The 27051-nt window shown below is 48.1% G+C and overlaps 1 protein-coding gene across 3 annotated transcripts in view; it reads right to left on the reverse strand.

Annotated features, from left to right (window-relative positions):
• Positions 1 to 225: 225 nt before the first annotated feature.
• Positions 226 to 27051, reverse strand: part of tle5 (TLE family member 5, transcriptional modulator) — a 31244-nt gene continuing 4418 nt past the window's right edge. The window contains exons 2-7 of one of the 3 annotated variants that reach the window (XM_030373397.1): positions 17270 to 17343; positions 12061 to 12124; positions 10292 to 10336; positions 6320 to 6382; positions 5464 to 5538; positions 226 to 4183 (exon numbers count right to left, since the gene is read on the reverse strand). In XM_030373397.1, the coding sequence (XP_030229257.1) occupies positions 3956 to 4183; positions 5464 to 5538; positions 6320 to 6382; positions 10292 to 10336; positions 12061 to 12124; positions 17270 to 17343 (549 nt within the window). In that variant the 3' untranslated portion in view covers positions 226 to 3955. Of the gene's footprint in view, positions 4184 to 5463; positions 5539 to 6319; positions 6383 to 10291; positions 10337 to 12060; positions 12125 to 17269; positions 17359 to 27051 lie in introns of all 3 variants that reach the window. The other 2 variants (XM_030373395.1, XM_030373396.1) reach the window with 2 other exon arrangements.

Here is a 27051-nt window from a genome sequence, read left to right on the forward strand (position 1 = left end):
ATGCAAAAATATATTGTAGTCTACATAATGTAGACCGACTTACACAAAACTTTTATTTTCGATGATAAACATTCAGCAGTTAATCTAGTTTTAAATATATATGTAATAAATATATGTATGAACTTGGTTGTGATGTGCTGCTGGATCAAGAGTATTTTTTCCTCCATTTGAACACGTAAAACAGCAATACAGAGAAACAGACATTAAACAGAAGACAGAGATGCGTTTTGATTTGATTGACTTTATTTGTAAGGCACCAGAAAGTCCTTCCTTACTGCAGAACATTCCGTTGTATTTATAGTAAATGTTTTAACTTTTTTTTATGTCACCTTTTTCCTTTAAATGAAGCTATGAGATCATGACACAAAACATTTTTTTTTTTGCTAAAGTACACACTTTCAGGTTTTACATTATACACAAAATAAGTATTTTAAAAAAAGACCTTTACAAAGCTCAAAACTCTTACGATGCTTTACACAATGGGGAGGGGAGGGGGGGAGGCTGAAGGGGGGGGGGGGGGGGGGGGGGGCTGGAGCCACAGGACAGGGGAAGTGAGGGGGTCAAAGGGCAGAGGTCCACCTTAATGCAGCCTCCACCATCAGCCCCCCCCCACCCCGCCGACCTGGTGTCACGTCAGGTACTGTAACACAATAGCACAACAATCCTCCGGGCTGGAGGCAGAGAAGATGCAGCCGTATACACATAAAGCTTTCTATGCGCGGTGCCGGTACAGAATCGTCGACAACCCTGGTCTACACTCAAACAAATACATAGAATTGAATTTGTATTGGATTCCTTTAACAAAAACATCATTTTGTTCCTAGTCATAGCGTTTAATATAGAAAAGAAACAAAATGAAAAAAAGAAAAGAAACATAAGTGCATTTGGTCAGAGTTTGAATGAAACATCCTTTTGAAATAACACGCCTTTCGCTAGAAAGAATTCGATCTATAAAGGTCCCTATATTGAAGACATGCACTGTGTGTGCGTGTGTGTGTGTGTGTGTGTGTGTGTGTGTGTGTGTGTGTGTGTGTGTGTGTGTGTGTGTGTGTGTGTGTGTGTGTGTGTGTGTGTGTGTGTGTGTGTGTGTGTGTGTGTGTGTGTGTGTGTCAACAAGCGCAGTACGTACCTAGATACATACGGTAGCGGCTGGATGGCGGTGATATTTGACTAGCGGTATTCACAGGCCAGATAGAGCATATTATTAGGAGTACGATTCAGTAACAGCAATGCATCTCGTGTTGTATTTTCTTTTTCATCCATGACTGAACCTAAAACAGCTTTTAACACTTTTTTTTTTTTTTGTATACACACAAAACGTACACCGCAAAAGGAGCGTCATATACTGCGAGAAGTCCCAAAAACAGAAGTCGTCCTCATCGTCGGACCTTTGAAGAAGAGGTTTGTTGCATGACCGCCTACCCTTTGGTCCACAGACCTAACATTCGTCTGAGCTGACGATCCCGTCCTCAATTTCATTCCTAATTCATCAAAATGAGGTCCAATGATGACCCGGAAGTAAAATGCTTTGTATTCAGAATCTTCTCAAATCAGGGCGATTGTTTTTGACATGGAGGAATGAAAGTCTCCATCACAGTGGAAACCCACCAAAACAGAGGTGTTGGGGACTGATTTGGGCGTGTGTGTTTGTATACAGATCTGGAATGTGCTCAGAGGAACACAAGTGTATATATTGGGCGTGTGACCACCCCTTCAAAAGGTGTACTGCATGGATAATAGCTGATCAACTCTGAGCCAGTATCTGTTACCAACAGCTAAAGCGTCAAAATAAAAAGCCGGCCGACGTGAAGGAAGTGGGTCACAGGCGAAGCTCAGTGTCGCCGTTACTGCTTGTGCTTTGTCCGTCTGTTCAGCACCAGCCAGCCACCGGATCTCACACGACAGCTGCTGGTCAGCTGTGTTCGTTTCACACGGTTTATATGTACAAAGGTTCTTTTACACCTGAATTCAACGGGGGAAGAGGGAGAAATGTACTTGGGAGGGGCAGATGTTTGACATAATTTTCCGAATGGGTTCCTGGTTTTGTTCTTGCTATGACTAAAAACAGACATGGAGAGAATAGTTTTCCCAAAATAAACTGCGGACCTAAAAAACCTCGACAAAAAAAAAACCTCAGCACATATTGTAATGAAAGTCAACTCTATGTGTTTTCGCTGAGTACCATCTGCAGTCCTGTCTGGCATTGTCCTGTCCTTGTTTTTTTTTTTGGTGTTATTTTTATATTATTTTTTTCCATCCATCCTAACCACCGCGCTATGGTACACTCTCAAAGAGACACAGTGCCCCCTGCTGTCAGCGACACTAGCTGCACCCACTCACACCTCGGAGTATGTACACTTCATACTAGTGCAGATACAGGATGGAAACATGACGGAGGGAGGGAGAGTGGGTGTGGGGGGGGGGGGGGGGGACGAAGGGGTGGCATGAGAGGCTAGGGTCGGGGCGGAGGCCACAGAGTCCGGGAGCCAGGTGAGTTGGTTTTATCACACAAAGTGCCAGCTCGACACTTTCTCCGTGACTGCAGCTGCGGAATTTAGAGTACCCTCCCCCAGTAAGGTGAAGGTTGCACACAAGCAAGCGCTGCCCGCCACCAGCACCCCGCCGAGGTGCGTGTGTGGATCACGAGCAGAATAAGGACTTAGTAGCCAAAATAAAAACAAGGAAGAAATACAAGTTATTAAACGCTGCGTTTTAGTGTCTCCCGATTAACCGCGTTAGTGTGACGGTGGCTCTAAGAGGGGTGTTTACCTCCCTTACCAATCTAAAATGTGTGATTGTACCAAAAAAAAAAAAAAGTGTTGACGGCGCTGTACTGAGTTCTTCTTCGGTGCAAGATGCGTGCTCTGTGGGAGTCCTACGGGTCTGATCGAGGCCCCAGTGAACGACCGGCTGGGGAGAGGAGCTCCGCACTGCATCGCGAAAAAGCAGCCTCTCCTTTACCACATGGGCGAGAGGACCCTGTTCAAACAACACGGATCAAACAAAACCCTTCTTTTTTTTTTTTAAACACGGTGCTATAATATGACTGGAAACAGACGCAGACCGTTCCCGCAGCTCACGCACGGCTAGTGATCTTCTCACTCGACTGTTGTCGTCGTTTGTTGGCTCGTTTTTTAAACAGCAAAAGAAATAAACCAAAAAAAGCGGAATCTTGCAGGTATCCATGCAAACGACCCAATAGCTTGTCTACACTTCCAGATGACCCGAGCACAACATTACGCCCTTACACAAGTTCACACTGAAACCCAGAGGACCGCAGGCCCACATGACGACCCTGTCTGCACAATGACAATGGCAGGTAAGCACGTAGTCCGAGTTGAACAGCTTCTGTATGGTACATTCAAATGTACAGAACCCCTCTGCTTCACAAGAACACTTAGCACAGAGGGCCAGAGGGAGGGGGGGGGGAATAGTTGAAACAAAATGTCTGGAGAGAGAAAGAAAACTGTATGGTGGAGAGAGAGCGAGGGGGGAGGGGGGGAGAGGGAGGGAAAGTAGGGACTTGAATCAATAGGGGAGCGGTGATAAAAAACCCAACTTAATAAAACATTCAAATCCAACTTGGAAAAATCAATGGAAAAAAACCCACAAAAGGTCGATCAAGATGAAATACAAAAGATGGCATAAAAAGAAGAGTTCAATGTGATCGTGAGAGACGGGGGGGGGTGGGGGGGGGGGGGGGGGAGGGAGGAAAAAGAGAACAAAGAAAGATAGAACCAGGCAGAGGCAATCAAGGAGAAAAAACTAAACTATAGTATATACGGGGCGGGGGGGCTAGTGAGGAGGGGGGGGGGGGGGGAGAGGGGGGGGCAGGAGGAAGCAGACAAACGCTAGGCAGGGGGGTGGAGAAGGGAGGGTGGGTGACAGGTAAGGGACATGGGGTGGGGGGGGGGTGGGGATAGAGGGAGGGAGGAGCGAGGGGTGATGTCGGCCTCTAGTCGGACTTGTCGCCGTCGTCGTCGCGGTGGCTGTCGGCCCCGTCGCGGGAGGCCTTCTCCTCCTTGGCCAGCTGGGCCTGGGAGGCCAGGATGGAGGAGAGGGAGAAGAGGCCGGACGAGGTGGTGACGGCGGGCAGGGCCGGCTGGCTCAGGCCCAGAGGCAGGGGAGTCATGGGCAGGGCCAGCCCCTGGAGCTGGGACAGCTGGTGAGCCTGGAGCTGCTGCTGCACGGAAGACCAGCGAGCAGAGCGGAGGGGCCGGGCGAGAGACAGAGAGACAGAGAGAGAGAGAGGGAGAGAGAGAGAGAACAGGGGAAGCACAGTCAGAGCACACAGTAGCCCACACCCATCCCGTTGGCACTCAACACAGCACCACACACGGACGAATTACAGTGTGAGCCGATACAAAGTATTCAAAGGCTGTACAGTGTGTAAAACTACTGTACATTACACACTGTTTTTAATATGAGCCCCATCGGGCTCCGGCAGCTTAGCCACAGCGGGGTAAATGGACCAAAAATGAATCACTGCTAAAATGCTAAATGGGTTACTGTAAGAACAAGCACTTTCATATTCGTTTAGCATGAATTTAAAACAGTAAATGAGTGTGTCAAGCGGAGCTCCGAGCTCAGCGACCATAAGACAAGCAACACCGTTCGAACCGCATGTTAGACGATAAAAGCGTGTGTTGAATTTCAAGCAAGCACGTTCTAAATCAAGCAGGCAAGTGAAAATAAAAAAATAATGCAAATGGTAGGGACATAAAAAACGCCCCCTCCATTGCACATACTAGTCTGGTCCACATTCATCTTCTCAATGTAAAGCCCCATGCGATGAGACAAAGGGGAAGGCGTCTTTGCAGAGCATGCATCACGGTGATGGAGTGGCTAGGCTACCGCTACCATTGGACCTCTTGTAATTGATGGAGGGCCGGGGCAACCCTGCACTAGACCTTTAATAAAATGATGGAGGAGCTGAGCTAAGCCACTACTAAATCCATAGCAAAATGATAAAGTAAATATGCTCGCTAAAACAAGACCAATAGCAATGGAGCGAGTTTAGCTAGCTATCTGGCGTAGCTAGCTACATAACACTGGTAACAACGGGCGAGCCAGCTGGTTTTAGTTGTCTAATGAATAACTGCCAACTAGTTCACAGCCAAAATTATTGTATTTGTGCCAATTTGGCAAACAATAGGTTGTACCAATTTCTATGTTGAGTGTTTTCCAGCCTGGCTGAGGATAAAGTGTCATATTCCGCTGGGTAAAGGGACGGGCCGGCGCAGCCCTTGGAGACATGCGACTGTGATCAAGGGCCGTACAAATTACCGCGACGCGACTATTTGACTACACCTGCGCGGCACGTCCCAGCGTTTTAAAGGCGATAAACCATTGATCGATAACAGCCAATAGGCTATCAAATAAAAAGGGGGTGACAATGACAGAGTGTTGCAGTTGGCTGGCGAGAGGTGTGGGGGGGGGGGGCAGAGGGGCGCAACATCTTACCCTGATGATGGAGTTCATCTCTGGGGGGGTGACCTGCTTGGCCCTCTCTATGGCCCCTAGGACCTGCTGCTGGTGCTGGGGTTGGATGGGGGGGGGGGGGGTTGACAGACAGACAATGGTCGAGAGACGGAGACAAGGCAGGGGGAGGGAGAGAGAGGTGGGGGGGGTTAGATCAATATCAATTGTCCCCCAACAACGCCTTTTGTTGGGACTGAGCTTTTCATTCAGTTGCACACGCGCGGAAACATGCAGATACGGTGAGGTGTGTGTGAGGGGGGAGGAGAGAGAGAGAACACACACACACACACGGTCGGTCGATCGGTGGGCTTAAATGTGTGGAGGTCAACCCTTCCCCACTGCTAGGCAGATAAAAGCGTAGCTTATCTGGATCATACAGCCATCCGCGCACACACACACACACACACACACACACACACACACACACACACACACACACACACACACACACACACACACACACACACACACACACACACACACACACACACACTGAGGAGGAGCGGGGCACAGGGGGAGGGAGAGGGGAACAGATTGGTGGAGGAGAAGGAGGCAGGAAGCACGGGGTGAGAGGCCAAATTAAAAGGGTGGGGGCTGGGGTGAAGAGGAGAGTGATGGAGGAAGGGATGAAGAGAGAGGGGGGGGTTGGTTGGTTGGTTGGTTGGGGGGGGCGGGGCTGAGAGGTCAGAGAGGTAGAGAGGTAATGAGGCGGAAATGAGGGTGATCTCATTCCAGGATGTGAAGAATAAGGCAGGGGGTCATGGGGTTAGGGTTGTGTGTGTGTGCGTGCGCGCGGGGGTGTGTATCTGTGCACGTGTGGGCGCGTGTGTTTGTGTACCTCCTGGGACAGGTAGGGGAGGACTTGGGCGCAGATCCCGTTCAACCGCTTCACTATCTCAGCCTGAGGAGAGAGACAGAGAGAGACAGAGAGACAGAGAGACAGAGAGAGAGAGAGAGAGAGAGAGAGAGAGAGAGAGAGAGAGAGAGAGAGTGAGAGAGAGAGATAAAAGCATGAGGATGGAGAAAGAGAGGGCGTGGAGAGAGAGAGAGAGAGAGAGAGATTAACAGAGGTTAGACTAAGATACACTGGGAATAAGCACATGTGAAACGTTAAGTCTCATTTAGCTTAACATAAACCACACTCCCTTATCCCCCCTGGAGTTATTCACCATCTCCCAGGGTTGGGGTTAGGAACGGGGGCAAGGAAGGTTTGGAAAATACACAGCGCCGTTTGTTATTGAGGCGCTCTGTACTGATGGCGAGAATGCATTCAAAAACACACAGGAAATCTCTATTCATCTATTTTTATTTCATGCAGCTCTCATTATGCCAAATGTCCTAGACACGGGGCACACACCCACGTACACGCAATTTTGTCGCTCTCAAGGTTGAAAACACACACACACACACACACACACACACACACACACACACACGTGCATTCCCACGTCTCATGCGCAGGTCTATTATCACATTTGTCCGTAATCATCCAATCCGTTTGAGATATGCAAAGCAGCTGTAATTGTGTTAGAGTCTAATCCGTGGTGCGTTGGAGGGGAGGGGGGGAGGGGGAGGAGAGAGAGAGAAAGGGAGAGACTCCTAATAGTCATTAGGCATGCAGAGCACGCCTCTCCGCCCGCCACTGCTCGCCTATCTGCTCATCATTACACACACGCTCTCTGACATCTCTGTCGGCTCCCAGGCGCCTCGGTGGGACACAATGAGAGCTAACTATCGCTGCTCCTCTGCTTTTTTTTTTTTTTTTTTTTAACCAGCCCTCTCTCACCCCCGCGCTGCCTCACTCGCTCACTCTTCTCTGGTGTATTATCACTCCCCGAGTTGGTCTTTTTCATCTATTCCTATACTGTAACCGTCGGCTTGTTCCATACAAATCCACTCACGGATATGCGTTGCTCACACACACACACACACACACACACGCACCCAGGCGCACGCACACCAGAATACAATGATAAAATGAAATCTAAAAACATTTGGCCAGGGCGAGGGATGGAGTATCGGGCGGGGAGGGGCGCCCAGTGGTGTGTTCAGGTCTGCTGAGGAGAGCAGAGCATGCTGCAGTAGCTACAGGCAAAGAAAGGAAACACACATGGCATGCGCACACACAAACACACACACGCAAACCCACCCACACACACACACACGAGCACATGCACGAAAACAGCCCAGACAAAGCAGACAAAGCAACAGCCCATGGTTTGTTCAACACATCCTCTCTCTTCGATCCATGGCCCAGGCAGAACAACTGCCACTCCTTGCAACGCAGGAAAACAAGTCAAACCATGAGATTGGAAGAACACACACGAGTAAGAACGAGAGAGCGAGAGAAAGAGAAAGAGAGAGAGAGAGAGAGAGATAGAGAGAGAACGAGAAAAACAATGAGAGAAAGGGGGAACGAGAGAAAGAGAGAAAGAGGGAAGGAGAGATACAACGAGAGAGAGAACGAACGAGAAGACAACGAGAGAGAAAAGAAGGAACAAGAGATAGAGATGGAACGAGAGCGACAAGGGAGAGAGAAAGAGGGAACGAGAGCAAGAGAAAGAGGGAACGAGAGCAAGAGAAAGAGGGAACGAGAGCAAGAGAAAGAGGGAACGAGAGCAAGAGAAAGAGGGAACGAGAGCAAGAGAAAGAGGGAACGAGAGCAAGAGAAAGAGGGAACGAGAGAGATTGAGAGAGAGAGAGAGAAAGGGAACGAGAAAGAAAGAGGGAACAAGAGCGACAACAAGAGAGAAAGAGGGAACGAGAGAAAGACTGGCACAAAGAAGTACACAAAGAGTACAAGATGATTTTTTTTCCTGTGTTGAGAGGCAGATTGATCAAGGAGCGCCCTGAATGTGTGAGAGCGGGAGAAATAGATGGATAGAAAGAAGGAATGTGGAAATCGGAGGCATGAGAGATGGGGAGAGCAGGAGGAGCAACACAATAGGCCTGGACTTGAATGCTCCCTGACTCTCGTTTCCACACATCTCCTTCGATCTGCACTCTTTTAATGGAACCAACACTCCCCTCGCCCACTCGCACAACACAAAGCGGCGCGGGCACGTGCACATGTGCCTGCATACACACACACACATACATACCGGGACTATTAGCATGGTATGAAAAAAGGCGTGCACACACACACACGCTAAATATTTTATCACTGTCAGAGTGGCGAGTGGGGAATGATGAATTGTACTCATGAGGCCGTGTACAGCCGGGCGTGTGTGTGGGTCTGTCTCGGTGTGTGTGTGTGCATGCGTGCATCCACACACGTTTTGTTTTCCTTGACTTTGTAAGCGTGTCTTGTGTGTTTTTGTGCGAGTGGGTTTGTGCTGCAAGATGTGTGTATGTTACAGTGCCTGTATTGAGCGGGCTGCGGCTGTGAATCAGTTGTGGGGGCGGATACACACAAGCTCTTGCTGTAAACCGTTTCCAGACCCTTCGCCTTTCCGTGTGCGTGTCTGTGTGTCCATTTGTCATGGTTCCTGGCTCTCTCGTATGGCTGTCACCGCGTACCGTCAATCATACTATGCCGTGTGTGTGTGTCTATGTAGTGTGTGTGGTGTGGTGTGTCGGCTGTGTGTATGTTCATGCGTGCGTGTGCGTGTGGGTTTCCAGGAGAAGTGCCAGACGAGGTCAAAGATAAGGGCTAGCCCTTCTGAGGCCCATTGCTCCCTTCCTCCCACAGCCTGGGCATAAATTACTCCCGCAGCCCCAGCCATAGAAAGTGATCTATGGACACCACCCTGTCAACCCTCCCCTTCTCCCTGGGAGACGGCCTGGCCATGCTGAAAGCCTCCAATACATTTTCCATGTCAGCGTTCCGGGCTGGCTCCCGACGTGGCGGCTGTGACTCGACTTCAGATTCGGGGCTGGCGATGACGATTAGCATACCGGAGCTAACTTGAGTGTTATGACAGTTGACGTGCGCTACTGCGGATACGGGGGCGGGGGGAAAATAGTCGTCGTGACTCTTAATCTTAAAATGTTTAAATGGCAAGAGAGTCTACAAATACAGCCAACCGTGCCCTCGTTAACCGAAAGTGACGACAGAAAAAATTAGACACAAGCAGGGTGCTCCAGTGTCTTTTTTGTTTCAGGTTCCGGGGCAACGGAGGACACTGATGTATACACGGAGGGGCAGGAAAGGAGATAGCACTAGCCTCCCATTGTCTGCATTTAACCCTCCCCCCCACGCCTTCCCTCTCCCCCTCTCTCAGTCTTTCTCTGGCTCTCTCTCTCTCTCTCTCTCTCTCCCCCCAGCGACACCATTTAAATCCTCCCAGCACGCCCTGGAAGAACACTCAGGAGGCGTTGGGAGATTATATCTGCCAGTCCCACACCTGCCAATCAACGCAGGCGCAGGTGTGCACCTGGGGAAACAAGTGCACGGCAGCCAGCATGTCTGCGGCCTCTAGTCACAGCTATTTTTAAAGGGTAGGTTTTATTATAGGCAAGAACAAGAACAACACACACACACACACACACACACACACACACACACACACACACACACACACACACACACACACACACACACACACACACACACACACACACACACACACACACACACACACACACCAAGATTATCTAGATCTCTGGATCAAAAAAATAAAATATAACAGCAACAGCCACACATAAAATAAAAGGTTCAAAATAAATAAGTTTCCAGTGATTTATGCTTGTTGGTGGTGAGTGGGGGGGCGTGGAGAAGCAGAGCAGCTGTCCAATACATCAAGGCAAGGGGGTTTAAATGTGGTTTATGCTCATGGCTGACAGCCTTAGGTAAGGATTGGGAACTCACCTGTTTGTGCATCTCAATGTTCAATCCATAGGACATCTCATAGTACTGCAGAGGGGAGACAAGAGACACAGGGGAAGAAGAGGAAGTCAGTCAGGTTATCGAACAGTGGCAGTTTAATGTTTTCCCTGTATTGGGCTCTAGCTTGTTATCAAGACCGTTTGTGTCACACGCACACACCGAAACAAACAAATGCATGGGAAAGGAAACGGTGTTGGGGGAGGATTAGACAAAGCAGGGGGAGGGAGAGAGAAAGAGAGGTGTGTGTTTGGTGCTCAGTGTTAATGAGAGGGCCACCCTCTAGGCATCAAGGCTTTTAATCACCCACTCTGTCTGCAGGGGCACTGACTGTCACTGGTAAACAAACAAGACACACACACACACACACACACCCACACCTCTTCTGTTCAACGCATGCCTACAATACACACTTCTTTCGTTCGATGCACGCCTGCCTGCATTACACTCTCTTCCATATTTCTCCCATTCTACTCCACATTTAGCTCTCTCTCGCTCTCTCTCTCTCCCTCTCTCACTCTCCATCCTCCATGTCTCTCTTCATCTCCACCGAGTCCCTATCCTTTCCACATTTCTCCCCCTCTTTGCTCCACATCCCTCCCTCGATCTTCCTACCAACCCTCCCTCCCTCCCTCCCTCCTCCTCCTCCTCCTCCCCCCTCCAGCCAGGCTGACCCCTCCCCCCTCCCGCCTCTAATAGCCTATCGGGTTGCCCTGCTTCCATGTCTGATGGCAGCACCTCCATTTCGCCTGCACTGTAATTACTTTAGGGAGTTGCCGTGTGGGCCCAGCCGTTGGTGGGGGGAGACGGAGAGAAGCACACAGACCGACACACACGCACACGCGCGCGCACACACACACACACACACACACACACACACACACACACACACACACACACTGCTGCCTAACTGATGGAGTATGTGTTTGAAAGTGACAGTGTGTGCCTGTGTGTTTTGTTTGCACGCCTGTGTGGGTCTCTGTGTGTGTGTATTTTCAGGGGGAAGGGGGGTGGGTGTATATGTGTGTGGTGACTGGCTGATGAGGTGTGTGACTACTGTGAAAATGTGTGCACAGTTCTGTTAGTGTGCAAGGGACAATGTGTGCGTGTGTTCGTGTGTGTGTGTGTGTGTGCGCGTGCTTGTGTGTATGTGTGCCTGCTGGCTAGCTGATAGAGGAAGAGCAGTGCGGTGGCTCAGATTAGATGAGATTAAAGCCAGTCAGAGGATCAATTAGAGGCAGAATATCAGACGGATACACAGCCACGGCTTAGCAACAATGAGATTAGCCCCAAGGTGGAGCATGCGTGTGTGCGCCTCTGTCTGTGTGTGTGCGTCAGTATGCGTGTGCAGAGAGAGCCAAAGAGACAGAAGAGAGAAAGAAGAACGGAAAAAGACAAAGAGAGGAAACACATAGAGATGGGTGGGAGGGGAACACAGAGAAACAGCGACTTCAGAAATGAAAGAAAAACTAGATGAGAGGGGGGATTCACGGAGAGAACAATAAAATATGAAGAAAGGAAAACACAAAAGGAAGCCTTGAAAAGATGGAAGACAAGTGTGGGGAACAAATTGTTTCTTTGAGGCGCAAAAAATGCACACTAAAGCGTTTCTGTTGCCTTGGAGGTATCAGCTAAACTGAAAATAAGTCGTTTACATAACATTTGACTATGTTCCTTCCTCCTCGGGTGAGCATAGAGGTAATTTTGCGACGCGACAGAGGATCTTTGATGCACACGCACAAGCATTTACTCACCATGATGTAGTGGCGCTGCATCTCTGACTTTTCACTGGCCAGCTTGTCACACTCCAGCTTTAAACTAAAAGAAGGAGAGAGACGGGAAGAGAGACAGAGAGAGAGAAAGAGACACAGGAGGAGACAGTCATTCAGAATGATATTTTTAGGGGGCACAAACAGAGGGACCTTCGTCTCCAGCATTGCATGGGATGACGGTTTGTATGGTAAGATAGTATGCTTTGATGGGCATTGGGCCAACAACCTGAATTCAATGATTAACATTAGAAAACAACAAGCCGATCTGTGGGGTGCGAGTAACTGAAATCTCATACCACACGGTTTACATTTACTTTGAAACATGTCCAAAAACAAAGTCAGACACACTCTGAATGTCATTCTATCGGTCTCCCCTCTTTTGTTGACAAGGGTCATTAGTTAGCAAGCAGGTGTTAGGCATCTTGCTCAGGGATGCCGACAGGTAGACTGCGAGCGTTGGGGGTTCAAACCCAGACCATCCTCACCCCTGCCTCGTTATCTTATACCACCGAGGTAAGTTAGAATAGCCAACGTGTCTTCTTCCCCACAACGCTGTTACCCAACCAAGGCCAAATACTAGGAAACTCAAGCCTTGTGCTTGGCTCATCCGACGCTGGCATAGAAAGCCACCGCGAAACGTGCCACTAAACCAGGGCAAATGGCGTCCAAGTATAAACGGCTTGTCTAAATATAGAGCGAGCCTCGCTGCAGAGCTAGCAGGCGCCACGGTTTTCCGCGACAGCCATTAGCTGTAATTATGTCAGTGCCAATGTCACTCGGGCTGACAGACCCCAAAAAAAAAAAGAAAGAAAAAAAAAAAAAGAAAGGGAAGAATGAGGATCTGACACGTCGACGTGCCCGTCAAAGAACAAATAAGAACCACAGCCTCGGTCGCACGCCTGAGCGAGGCGCTCGGCTACAGGTGGCTTCAACCTAGAGCATGATCAGAAGCTGCGGGGGGTGCTAGGATAGGGGAAAGTGTGTGGGGGGGGGGGGGGGGGGGGGGGGAAGGGTTACACAGATGGAGACAGATACAAAAGCATGGTGAACGGGTAGAGCTGGATGTGTGAGAGGTGGCTGATGGCTTGGATGTTGAGCAGAGGCGGGGGCTAGAGGGGGCTGACGGCTAGATTAGAGGACGCATCGGCTGAGTCTCTGTCGCTTATGTGTTTAAAACGCGGGGAGCAACGTGATGGCCTACATTAGCAGACTTACTCATGTGTGCTGGCTGTTTATTTCAATTCAGCTTTGACATCGAGCCCGTCTTATCTGTTATTTAATATTTTTTTAAGACATGTCTGGCTTGGGGATTCACTGACAGCCACACCCGCGACAGGGTGTCTCTCCCGAATAAACAAGGCGTCAAAGCAACAACCGACGTGAACGTTTGATGTATTAGACTTTAAATGCATGCTGGTGTCTAACAACACTATGGCTACTTTGTGTTGAAACATGTCGGCTATCAAAGAGGTCGGTAAACATTTACTGCTATGCTGTGCTTATGTTTAATGTAGTTATACAGTGACGCCAAGGGTCCTAGACAAGAGACGATATACGACGAGTTGGGATTTAAAACAGCCTCCGTTTCCACAACCAAAACGGCATTAGCTGGTGTTACTATAATGAGTGAGGTAGAGATATAGTCCCACGGCACAACCTCGGCCCAAGCTCTACAGCTATAAACCCAGCTCTAATGGTTCAGGGCGCTCCGAGTGTGGAGGCGGGTCGGGTCACTGGATCATAGGGCCATTCTTTGGTTCCTTTTTACGATGTTGTACCGAGTTTCACCAAATCCTATTTAATACGATTATTATGCATGCTGTGATTTTAATAAGCTATCAAATCTAAAAGCAGTTTGTGGCTCTTGGGGGAAATGGGATTTCTATGCAAGCGGTTCACAAAAACGATGTCATTTCTGTTTTGCTGGTTTGGTGGACCACTGAATAACAAGCACACCCTGCCGGCTGTGCTCGGTTCTCCGACGGAGGGCTCGGACTGTGCGTCAAACATTGTGTGCGAGGGATGAAACGCGTAGACTGTGCTACAGTCGAGCATGTGTTCGGGATACAGCGTGGGTCAGGCGGGGGGGGGGGGGGCTTTGGAGGAGAAATGCGGGGGGGGGGGGGGGGGGGACAAAAGGGGGTGATTGTGATTCCGCCCGTTGTTTCGCCTTTTTTTTTTATCAGTCTGGTGAACGCGGGGGGGTTGTAGATGGAGCCGTGTTCTGCCAGGTGAGCAGGCCCCACACGGTAACCAACTCATCACTATTCACCTCAACAACAGGCCCTCAGGGATTCACCGCTTTATTTCACTTCCTATTCCGTGTGTGTGTGTGTGTGCGCGCGTGCGTGCAAAACCCCAACTTAAACCAAACTCAGCCCTCCCCCTTGCCTCCTAGCCCTACCCCAAAATAAATGTATTCAACCCCCCCCCCCCCCCCCCCCCCCCCCCCCCCTCTCCCCCTCCTCCACACACCCATGTACATGCATGGGCTGTGCGGCGGGTTGTCATGACGACGGGTCTCCCCGCTGCCAGCCTACCTGGGATTGGCTCTGCGCCTCCTCTGATTGGTGCTCAGCCGCCCCGGGGCCCTGGCTGCCGCTCTCAAACGATACTTTGATGGAGTTTTATTGCTGCTCCTTCCGTCTCTAAATCGCTCCTGCTGTCATCTTTATTTTGATTTATGTATTCCCTGATCTATTTATGTATGTGAACGAAAAAAAAAAAGGGGGTGGGGGGGGGGGGGGATGAGGCAGAGTGGATGGGAAGATTGGGGGTGGAGGTGTGGGGGAGTGGTGGTGGTGATGGGGGGGGGGGGGGGCGGGGGGAAGACAGCTACAATGCTCGCTACTATACTCGGGGGACCGCCTGCGGTACATTTGCCTTTTAGAGGCTTCGGCGTCAGACAAGCACTGCACAGCAGCACGGCACTACAAAGCCCTGTCTGTGGTTCCCTAGGCCTGCGCGCGCACCCCCCCCCCACACACACACACACACACACACACACACACACACACACACACACACACACACACACACACACACACACACACACACACACACACACACACACACACACACACACACACACACACACACTATTCTTTCAAACCAAGCGTTGGCTATCTGAAGGGGGGTTGAACGGTGCTGTTTGCCGCAACGGGAAGAAAAAAAATAACAAAAGGCATGGAAGGAAATAAAGGCGAACAGTGGGTTTAGGCGGCCAGAGAACCATCCGGAAACACAGAGCGATGAAGCTAAGGGAATGGGAATTCGCCTGGGCTCTCATCTGCCCCTATCCGTCACATTTGAGCCTTTGGATCCTGCAGAACCGGCGTTCAGGGTTCTGACGGGGCACAGGTTTCGCTGAGCTATGCTCCACGGGAAAAGCTGCTTCAAAAGGGGTCCACTCTCTCCCAGAGACAGGATCTCATGCTGGGGGCGTGGGGCGGCCTGGACACCCTTCACAAAACCTTGCTTCCTCTTTTACCGTTTAGGATATCAAAACTGTTCTACTCCAATGGAAAGCCCAGACAAGGTTTAATTCAACACACACAAAGAGCATGTCAGGTAGGAGATAAGGTTTTTAGATATTCAATATGCATCTTTCAAGAAGTAGGCCTGGCTAAGTAGTTCATAAGGATAACTGTTAAAAAATATGAGCCTTTTGAACAAAAGACTGGCAGAGCACTGGGAGATGTTTGGAGTAGAAACGACCTTGAACCTCGGAGCAATCAATCAAAACTGCATTAATAATCCTTAGTAATCAGATAGACGCAAGTGTGTGTAAATCACTGCTAGAAACAGCAATCAATCTATTTTAATTAAATCAATTCGTTTTTCAGATTGTTTTCTTAAATTGGAAGACATCAACATTGATTTGAACAACCGTGTTTCAAACCCACACATTAAGTAATTTAGGTTTCTAGTCAGAGAAGACATTTTTGTGACTTTGCTTTGTCATTGGGCTAAATTAGGGGAAAGAGCCCCTCTTCCAGTCATTCTTGCTGAATCAATACGTATTGTAAAGATCTATACTTTCGACACGACTTGAACATGACAAAGTGTTTGTCCTCAGTTTTTAAGTGGTTTGAAGAAGTAGGCAGAAATCCATCCAGGTGATCAATAGAGGATCTTTACTCCGAGGTCAACGTAGGGGGAAAGTGACAGCTTAATTCACCTTCTCGCCAGGCATGGTCAGCTCAAGTCGCTTCAAATCAGAAGACCTTTTCCCTGCGTTAGCCAACGTCATATGTCTTATGTGCGAAAATACTCACTGTGATAGTGCAGTTCCCCAAAAATGTATTCCGATCAATTTGTGTACGTTCCACACTACAGCCCGTTAGGGCTGGGCGATATGACGATATCATACCGTGGACGATATGTCTACCGAAGTGTCTACCGGGAGAGATTTGGCCATATCGTTTATACCGAGAAAAAAAAAATATATATATATATATATTTTTTTTTATATTGCACTGCACTGACTGAAGCAAGGCAGGTGTGAGATTCACCTGTTAACTTGAAAATAAATCTAATTTGTATTGAAGAAACAGTTCTATTTTTACCACCAGCTATTTGCACAGCACATAACTTTATTTTATAAGTGTATAATTAGTATTTAAAATATTTGTGTGATGCTTTGATTTTTATTTTATATTACACTACACTGACTGACAGCCAGGCAGGTGTGAAGCACACCTTTAAAAAAAAAATGTTATTTGTATTGAAAAAACTGTTCAATGTTTACAAGATGTTTGCACTATATGACACTGCAGTTAATGACAGATTGTTCGCTACTTACTCCTTTGTAAGCATGGAAATTCAAGTTCAAAATAAAAGAAAAAACTGATCAAATGTGAAGTATGGTTATTTTAAGCCATTTATTATTTTAATTTACTTCAAAAATACCATATCGTGATATATATCCATATCGTGATATAAAATTACTCATATCGTGATATAAGATTTTGTCCATATCGCCCAGCCCTACAGCCCGTGATGTGCTGGATGAAGGAGCCAGCCATCTTAAGCATTGCTAACTAGCAGGAAAACAAGGCGTTGATTAAGAAATTCATAAAACGACACCGCCTGGAGTTACGCTCCCCACTACATTAACTGCTGCACTTGGCAAACTGGCATCCCTACGGCTTACTTCTGTGCTCGTGTATGCGTGTGCAAGTGTGCGTACCTGTGGTATTGTGCTTGGAGGAACTGGAACTCATCCTTGATCCTGTCACAGGAGTCTGAGGTTGTGAACTTCAGCTGCTGTGATGAAGCCTGCCAAGGCAATATGAGGAGGAAGGGAAAGAGAGAGGAGACAGAAAGCAGAAGAAAAAAAATGGGAGCAGGAGAGGTTGGGAGAGAAAGAGAGCAGGAATAAATAATTAGAAACACGACCATGAAATCAAACCATTTTTTTCATCCCGGCGGGTACAGGAGGCCAGCAACAAACACAACCACCGCAGCCGCGTTTCTCTGTCAGGTACAAGGATGAGTGTGCCTGGTGCTTTGGTATGGTGATGTGCGCAGCGTGAACAATAGAACACAACAAAAAAAAAAACGAAGAACAGAAGAGGAAGCGGGGTGAAAACTCACTCTTTTGATTCCGAGTCAACCGTATCTCTACTGACGCACGACATATTCAGCGGGAGGGCGTAGCAAGCATGGTGGTGCCCGGACTACGAAGGTTAGAGGGAGGGATTCCCCACAGGGCCGGCCAAACTGCACATGTAAACACTCCCGGTTCTGCAGGACATTTTGGAGGAACCGCTCCTAAATTACGGACGACATGTTGGAGCACTTAAAAGTCTATACGGGTGCATGCCTGGTGTCTCTGGTACCCGTATAGCAGGCTATAACGCAGACTCCTGCTTGCAGTTAGTTACAGACTGCTGCCGTTAGCCCTTATTGTCATTCAGTCCACATTGTATTCCCAAAGCAGCACTGCTAGATGGCCTGGTTGTGCACAGCAAGCCTCAAAAACCCCCTTTCTCCCTGGAAAAAGGGGACAAAATCTCATTATTTCTCAGCAGGCTGCATAATGGGTCAGGTGGGAAAAATCGACATTTTCCCCACTTTGACTGTGCGAGTGTAAAAAAAAGGCACACAGAAAAACTGATTGCGGTACTTATGGGAAAATAGCCTCCACGCTGTTGGGAATGACCCGTGCCTTTGCTCTCCCCTCCACTGTAATGTTCAGCCTCATTTTAGAACAGCAAACAGCCTTCTCTTTCACAGAAGAGACACTGGCACAGCAAGGGAGGATGCTAGGCAGTGGGGGTGGCCAAAGGTGAAATCTGGATGGGGGGGGGGGGGATGTGCTTGTTGGGTCTTTATCCATCTCCTTTGATGCGATTTGCAAAATCCAAATGCTGGTGGACACAGTGTGGGAACGATACCCTTACATCACGAGTATGATTCATTATTAAGAAATAACCAGCCGGGAAGGGCAGGTAGCAGTAAGACAGTTGACCACAGGGAGCAGCAAATATTTTGGTCCTTTGATAGGAATAGCAAATTGGCATAATATTCACATAAAGTAATAAAATTGGCAGGTTTTTTGTATTTCCATTGGCAATGTCAGAACCCAGAAAAGATAAATATTATGTATAGATCATGTTTCAATTTTTCATTGCAAAACACAGCTTCATTCAGTGGTATCCTTCATTCTCATTTCATACTCCTGCCGACAGGTAACCAGGTGCTACTTATAACCCCACTCACTACATGGTGTACCGCTTGCAGCGACTTCAAACTTTGCCCTTTCAAAACCCCCCCAAAAAAGGCCTTCATTCACACAAACCACCAGCGAGTCTCTCAGGACACACAGAGACCGCTGAGCGATGTGACCTTTTCCACCAGGCTATCTCAAGTCCGCCATGGCCACCGAAACAGCCGGAGTCCGGCCCGTAGCCCGGCTGGTTTGAGTCAAAACATAGTGCTAAAGGTTGAAGCGCGCTTCGGGTAGCTTCTCGTAAGTGACACACAGAAGGTGTTTGTGGGTAAACTGACCCCTGGAGCAGAGTAGAGATGTGCATGCCTCTTAAAACTTAGCTTACCCCAGGCGTCACTGTCCCAACATTGATCTGCAGTTCTGTGCATAAAACAAGTAGACTTGTCGAGCCAGAGAGACTATCAGGGAAGCGACAAAACAAATCGTTCAGAAATGATGACAAAGAAAACCAATTCATTGTATCCAATCAGTTAAAAAAAACAAACAGGGGTCTTGATAATACAGGCTGGACAATGTGCTTTGTGTTGTCGAGGCATGAATGCAACGGTGGGAAACGGAGAACAAAGCTGTGCATTGTCTAAAGCAGAGCAGAGCTGATGTGAGAAGGCCAGGGTAAACGTTGAGTGAAATGTAAACAGTGAAGGGGGAAATGGTTCCCATCAAATATCCAAACCGTGTGGATGATTTCGCCACCCACGTCTCGGAAACGGGACAACCGGATAAACCATTTTTTCGCTGCACGTCGTAGGCTATTGCCTGCAGGTGGACCCATGCACTGGCACGAAGGTAAGGAGGGGTCATGGATGTGATTTCCGACCTGTGCATCACTGCACGCAAACGTCTGAAATACAAAACACTCTCTCTTGCCAGATGAGAACTTGGTGCACGGTGAGAAGCAGCAAGGAATAAAAAAAAAAATACTGAATTTTGCAAGGAGATCAACATAGTAGCACACCAGGGCTCAGAGACTAAACCACAGATCCAGAAGGAAAGCACAACTCCGCCTGGGGGAGAAAGGTGTAAACATTCAAGTGATTCTGGCATCCACCAAACCACCAATAGTTGTGAGAACAGGGTTGCTCACCCTAAACTTCAGCCGTTTCACCGTCAAATGCGTGCCACGATTCGGCCGAATATCGTCTATAACCACGCCAAATGCTATGGCGGTAGAATCATTTACTGGCCTGGTTAAAACCCATTTGGCGGTTGGTTGCTGTTAATTTGCTGGCGTTGGCGGAGGTTAGCTCGCAGCAGAGGGTTGTTTTGGAGCCGGGGTAACAGTGGGTAGCCGTCGAGGCAGCAGGAACAACAAAGCATAGCCGTGCGTTTCAACAGAATTACAGACTGTATCCCTGGCACATGCTTCCTGCTGGTATAGAACACACCATGCATGTAACGAGAGATTAGCTCATTTACTGAGTTTGCGGCGTGAAGGCCATATTCGCTGCCTCTTTGCTGACAATACTTGCGTCGACGGCCTGGTGAAGACTGCAGTAGTTCTTCCAACTCTGCAGAGAATACTGTGGTAATTCTCTCCTCCTCTCACTCTGGGCTCCATGGGGGCCAGAGAGTCCACAACAGATGGATGCCCATAATGTTAATGAAATATCGTTGTAATACGGTGACACATACCATCTGCTGTGACAAAACAAGGCGGCTGAACGCCGCGAGAGTGTAAATGTATTTGTGTCAGAGGTAAGGCGTGTATGAATGTGTGGGTCTGCGTGTGAAATGTGTGTAAGAAGTGGAATATGCATTTGTGAGCGTGTGTGTAGGCAGTGATAAGCCTCTATATGATGCTTGGCTGCCGGAGGAACACTGCCATGAATCATAACATGCAGCCACCCACACACAATTTGCATGTTACAAACGCACACCCCAAAATAATATTTGCGAGTCGTGCACAAACACACAGACCCAGACCCACACCCACACACACAACGTCGGACAATCTCTAATTTGATTCTGCCCTGCTCCTTTGAGACGTAATTAAAGCATTAAAAAGCTTTGTGCACTGGTGGGGCAATTGAGACAGTCTTCAGCGAATAAATGGGATTCATCGTTTCAGGAAATTGCTGCCCCACCCCTACAATCCTTCTCCCCACCCCCACGGCCTCTCTCTGAGGAATATGCCCCCCACCACCACCACCAACACACACACACACACACATCCCCCCCATGCCTTTCTCATCTGATCCAATCCATGTGAAATAAACTCTTAACGATAATGTCCATCTTAAATAAGGATTACAAAGCCCACCCTGCGCTAGACCAGTTGACAAAGGAGGGTGCGGGGGGGGGGGAGATTATGTGCGTGGGTGTTGCTTTGTATATTCACAGTCAAACTGAAGAAAATGTCATCCTCATGTAAGTCAAGCCTTAGGGGGGTTACAGCGGGGGGATTGTATTTCCAGAGGCATACATTAGCTGCATGCATCTCAGGAGTAGAGGCGCTCTCTCTCTCTCTCTCTGTGTGTGTGTGTGTGTGTGTGTGTGTGTGTGTGTGTGTGTGTGTGTGTGTGTGTGTGTGTGTGTGTGTGTGTGTGTGTGTGTGTGTGTGTGTGTGTGTGTGTGTGTGTGTGTGTGTGTGTGTGTGTGTGTGTGTGTGTGTGTGTGGTGATGGAGGACGGCTACGCCTTGTAATCGCTCACTAATGACTTGATGTTATCTCATTGTCGCTTTTTAAATTAATGCATGAAATCTGCGCTGCCTCACAGTAGGGACGGGTCTCAGCACTAGCTCGTCTGGCCATTGGCCACGCGGCAGCAAACTGCAGAAGCTGCCATTTCTCATCCAATATGCCACGACCAAAAGCCCTGTTTAGGGGTGGTCTAAGCAGTCTTGTTATAAAGGGCAGGCTGTGCAGAAAGGGGGTTGCACCAGAACACTGCAGTCGACTAATTTAGTCTTTCTACACAAGGGGACCAATGACAGGACAGGAAGTGGCCCCTCGATAGTATCCTCAATGACAAAGACCCCCACACACACACACACACACAAAAACACAAGTCTGGTGGTGTCTACTCCAAGTGGAACCCCTGCCCTACTTGCGTATAAGATGTAAAGTTTAACTCATCAAATGTAGGTATTAACTTAAGTCTACATTCCACATGACATTTAGCTGGTCAGAATTACAGTTCAATTAATCCTCCTCCTTAAATTACAAGCATTAAATAACATCTTAAATCATCGTTCAGGAATCGCCCCAGTCAAACTATTTGATCTACATATCCTGGATTATCGTGCGTTCCCCCGCCTATTGGCAGCATACGCGCCCAGTGATCTGAGAACGACCAGGATCGCTGGCCATCCGCCAATCCTAGCTCCGGCTAACCTAGCCTAGCCAGGTTAGCGTCTGAGCATACTTGTGTGTATGTGTTAGAGGGGGCTAAGGATTGTGCTAAGGAATAGGATTGTGTCTTCAGCTGCCCTGGACAGGGGCTTTAGATAGAGCATTGGGAGAGCCTAATCCTGTTTGGGCCAGGAATTTGATTTTGATTATTATCGCTCGTGGACCAAGGCAAGGCTTACCCCCGTTTTCAAGAGCGTTATCCTCTGCCTCAGCACACACACGCACGCAAACACACACGCAAATTTGACCTCGTTAAGACGCTTTAAAGGGGATTACTCTGCTTTTATCACTTCGAAAGAACTGCCCTAGCAAACATAGGCTTGGCCCCTGCTTTGCAGAACCATCTCAGTCCAGAGCACATGGCTGTCCAAGCGTGGCAGTCAGGAAACACACACACACACACACACACAGTTGCTATACATGCTTTGCTGCATGTACACAAACATTGCTGACACAAGGTGAGGGGCAGGTATGGCGCCTTGAAGGACATGCACACATTAGCACACACACACACACACACACACACACGCACACACACACACACACGAGAGGGGGGAAAAGTGTGCAGAGACTGCAAAGCCGAGGGAAATGGGCAATTTGTCAAGCGTGGGGAAAGTGGTGAGGAGGACAGGGTTGTGTGTTTGGAGAGCAGGGCTGAGATTAAAGCCAGTTCTGCTGAAGGGAGCGGTGAGATTACACCCAGTATGCTTGTGTGGATGATTGATGGTTGGTGGTAAAAACCAAGGTTATTACTTACAGTGGTCCTAGAGGCAGGGCAGACGGGGTAGGGACGGGCAGGGGTTAGGCAGGGTAGGGTGGGGGGGGAGAGAAGATTACTCCAAGAGTTCAGAAACAAATAAGTGGACAATGAGAGCAGAAGGCTAAGCACGTTAGCATGTGGCAAACACCAAGTCACCCTTCGGGGAACCAACGGCGCCCGTTTGGTCAGCTGAGGTTTCCAGTGTAAAAGGGAGGGTGGTTGGGGTAGTGTAAGCCGCACATATGCAGGCCATTGCATGCCAACGTTATGGTGAGTATCAGCATTATTAACTGTCATTAGCAGAGGGAGATCGAAGGGGTTAGTAGAGTCTGAGATTATAGCGATATAATTACAATATGTCGAGGACACAAATAATTGCGGAGGTCACCGTTCAGAACTCAGTAAGGATTTGCATTGTTGATATTGTTTGAAATAGGAAGATCACGAGGCTTAAAAAAACAAGCACTCCTAATCTATTCCGCAGTTCCTACCACCAATGTCTAAACTAAACGTGTACTGGCCGAAGAGATGACGAATCAATGTGCATTCCACTCTCAAATGTTTCCAAAACGAATCAACCAATGCTTTTTTAGTTTGAGCAAAGTGGCTAATACACAAGGGAGCAGTGCTAGTCAAAGTGCTTCAACACCAGCCAACTAGGCTGTTCATCTGGGTGAACTATGTTTTAGCACCAGAAGTGGGTTCGCAAAGCAATGAGGCTGGCTATCGTTGGCTATCCCTAGTTTGGTACAGATGCAAATGCGGAATAAGACAATAGCAAGCTACAAAGGAATTAGGGTTATTTTTCTTAGATTCCCGCTTGTCAGCCAATATTAACTTAAGGTTTAAAAAGACAGATCGACATCTAGCCTCTTTGCTAAATATATCAATTGCAACTCCAATTGCTTTACAAGGTACAATAAACAGCCTTTGTTTTAACAGCAGCGTGGCAGATTGGGGGCAAAGGTGTGTTTACTTCCTTCAAAATAGGCTGGTCGAATTAATGATGAGGACGGCTTCTGTTGACTAAAGCAACAAGACATCTCGGGCTCATTGTTCGACTTGTTTCTTAACAGGCTTTTCAACAACAAAAGTCCCTCGCTTCATTTGATAGACACTAATTGTGAGCGGGGGAGAAGTCTTTGGGCTAGAAAAGTGTAGAATTATGCCAGCCATGCCCTAAATGCCAGTTAATATTGCCAACTGTATTAAAAAGTAGAGCAGTGTCTTACTATGCATGTTTTTTTTGTTTTTTTTCAATGGCCCTTGAAGTCCAATAAGAAAAAAAACGAAAAACGTTTCATGTTGGACAATGGGAAAAGTGTCACACCGTGAAAGAGACATTCTGTCCGAATCGCTCGGTCCCATAGCGGATCTTCCACAAGACAAAAGGTTCCCGGTTCCAAGGCCCGGTACAGCTTAAGATAGCCTTGCTGCCAATCCTGTCGGTATTTGAACAGGCTTTGACTGGGGATGAGGCCTCGTGTTGTTCCAGTCCGTCCACGCTGGTAGATGCTCTCCGGCAGGCAGACAGAGCAGCTAATTCTCTTGTCTGACCCGGTGCAGAGCCCCCGGCTCTGGCAGGCCTAGGGAAGCCAGGGCTGGGCCCGGGCCAATCAAACGGCCCCCTGCCGAGCCGCTTTGTTCCATCCCAGCGCCCCGCTCTGGGGTAGGGCCCCCCCTCCTCCTACCCCCCTCCGCTCTCTCCCTCCCACACACCTCCTCACAGTTCGTGCTGAATACTGATGTTGCAGCACCACTTCACACACCCACTGCCCCTCCTGCAAGCACCCTCCCACACACACACACACACACTTTCTTTTCATGACAACACACACACACACACACATGAAAGAAATAATGTATGGAGACAGACAACAAAAGGCCATCCCACACAAACAAAGCAGCAACGCACATGAATTTGTTACCCGAAAAGCCAACGCTACATTCCTCCAGCACGTCAACATTCAAGAATTATGCATAAATACTGCAGACACACACAGACAACTTACAAGCTAAGTGCGGAGCCGGGGTGACATCTGTTTTTCTTTATACCAAGTTCTGTCTGCTGATTTTGACACGTATCGCAGCGAAGGCAGCAGCCAAGGGCAATTGACTGACTGTGTGCCTCCTGGGTTAGGTTTAAAAAAAAAAAAACTCCCATCTCTCTTTATTGACGGCATAGTGACGACGATCATCACTTTTAAAAGCGAGTCTTACAGGAGCCTTACCATCCATAAAGTGTCCAGAAATTATAAATAAAGCAACCAGAAGCGACCACAAAGGACGCCAAAAAGGTCTTGAGTCCTGCATCTGCATTTTTTTTTTTAAACGGACCATTGCAGTTTTCTCTCAGTTGTAAGCACGACACACCTGCTATTCCCTCTTGCAATGACATTTATTTTTAAAATATTTTTTCTCAACTCTTCTTCAAAGACAATAATCCCTTTCATTTTTTCAGGAAAATTCAAAGCCAGATCCTGCTGGATACCCCTCGGGTCTCTCATCAGAGCCCTGCTGCGTGCGCGTAGTGCATGTGTGGCGTTACTATGGTTACTATTGCGGCGCTCGCTCGACAGTGTCCATGAAGTTGTCAGCAAAGCCCCAAGGATTCACAATCCGACATTTACCTCTTCTTCTTTTTTTTTTTCAGATAAAGAATAAACATGTTTTTTCATGTTACGCTACGAGAAACAAGTCCCACACCAAGTGATGCAAAAAGCTTTTGTTGCAATTATCACCGTCCAGCTACTTGCATATGTGAAGTCATAAAAATGTTGGTGTTTTGTTTACTTGATATATTTCAGTTAACCAGCCAGTTAATCCGCCAGTCACATCACCTGCAGTGGACAATACCCGAGAGCTACTGACCTTAGAGGGTCAATTCTGTTCACAAACTAGATGCATTACAGGTTTTAAAAGAATAATTAGACATGATTATTCATCTCTACGAGCAACATAATTATCATATTCTGTTGTGTAACATATGGAGGAGGATGCCTTTGGGCTTATTTATGAACTATCCTCGTATTAATTATAGCCAGCCATGATAGGTATTTGTAGCCAGCACAAAATAGTGTGCTGCATGTGTTTAAACCCATGTACTACTTATGAAATACTCTTACTTGGGGAGATAACACTACCACCCTTGGGGCAAAAAGTTACCCCAAACAAACAAGGCAGAAGGTGTGAAATCCAAGCAGCTGAAATGAGGTGGTCCGGAATGGCAATAAGTTGCCAATAAGTAAACAAACAGATACAGACCAGTGTAGCTATGTCTCTTACAGATTAAAAACGATTGCACGCTACCCCATCTCGATATTTCAGCAAGCTGAAGGAAGTTATGCTCAGGAGCTAAACCTCCAAATAGATTTTGAGCAGGGCCTGACTGTGTATGCCTTTGCATCATGTGGTCGAGCGTACAGAGATTGAACAAGTTCCCCGGACTTAGGCAATTATCCAGTGGCCAAAAAAAATAAATCAATATCACCTGTGACCTGTGGCCCCAGACAGGCACCTCAATAGCAGGCCCCCTGCTGTGTGTGTGTGGGGGGGGGAGGGGGGGGAGGTTCTGTTTGTTATGCTAATTAGTTGGCCTGCCCTTAATGACCTAGACATCTGCTGGTCTGTGTGTGTCAAGTTCCATATTCAATTTGTTACCCTAGATACAAAGAGCAGATAAGACCCTTGAGGCCAGTAAAGGCATACACTGTGTGTGTGTGTGTGTGTGTGTGCATTACTACAAGGTGAAGGGTACTCGGTACAGAAAAGAGGGGACATGCGAGTGTATGTGCACATGCACAAACACACCTTTGTATGCAAGATTCATTCCTGACTGTGCTTGTCTGCTTTTGTGCATACACACACACACACGTGTGTGTGTGTGTGTGTGTGTGTGTGTGTGTGTGTGTGTGTGTGTGTGTGTGTGTGTGTGTGTGTGTGTGTGTGTGTGTGTGTGTGTGTGTGTGTGTGTGTGTGTGTGTGTGTGTGTGTGTGTGTGTAATGGGCGAGAGGGGACCATGGGGATTACCGCCCCCCCACCAGAAGGCTTTAGAGGGACGGCTGGGGGCTGTTCTGTTAATTCAAGTGGGCTTAATAATGCTGGTGCAGCCCCTGCCCCTGACC

This window comes from Gadus morhua, chromosome 12, assembly GCF_902167405.1.
Source record: "Gadus morhua chromosome 12, gadMor3.0, whole genome shotgun sequence".
Classification (NCBI taxonomy): domain Eukaryota; kingdom Metazoa; phylum Chordata; class Actinopteri; order Gadiformes; family Gadidae; genus Gadus; species Gadus morhua.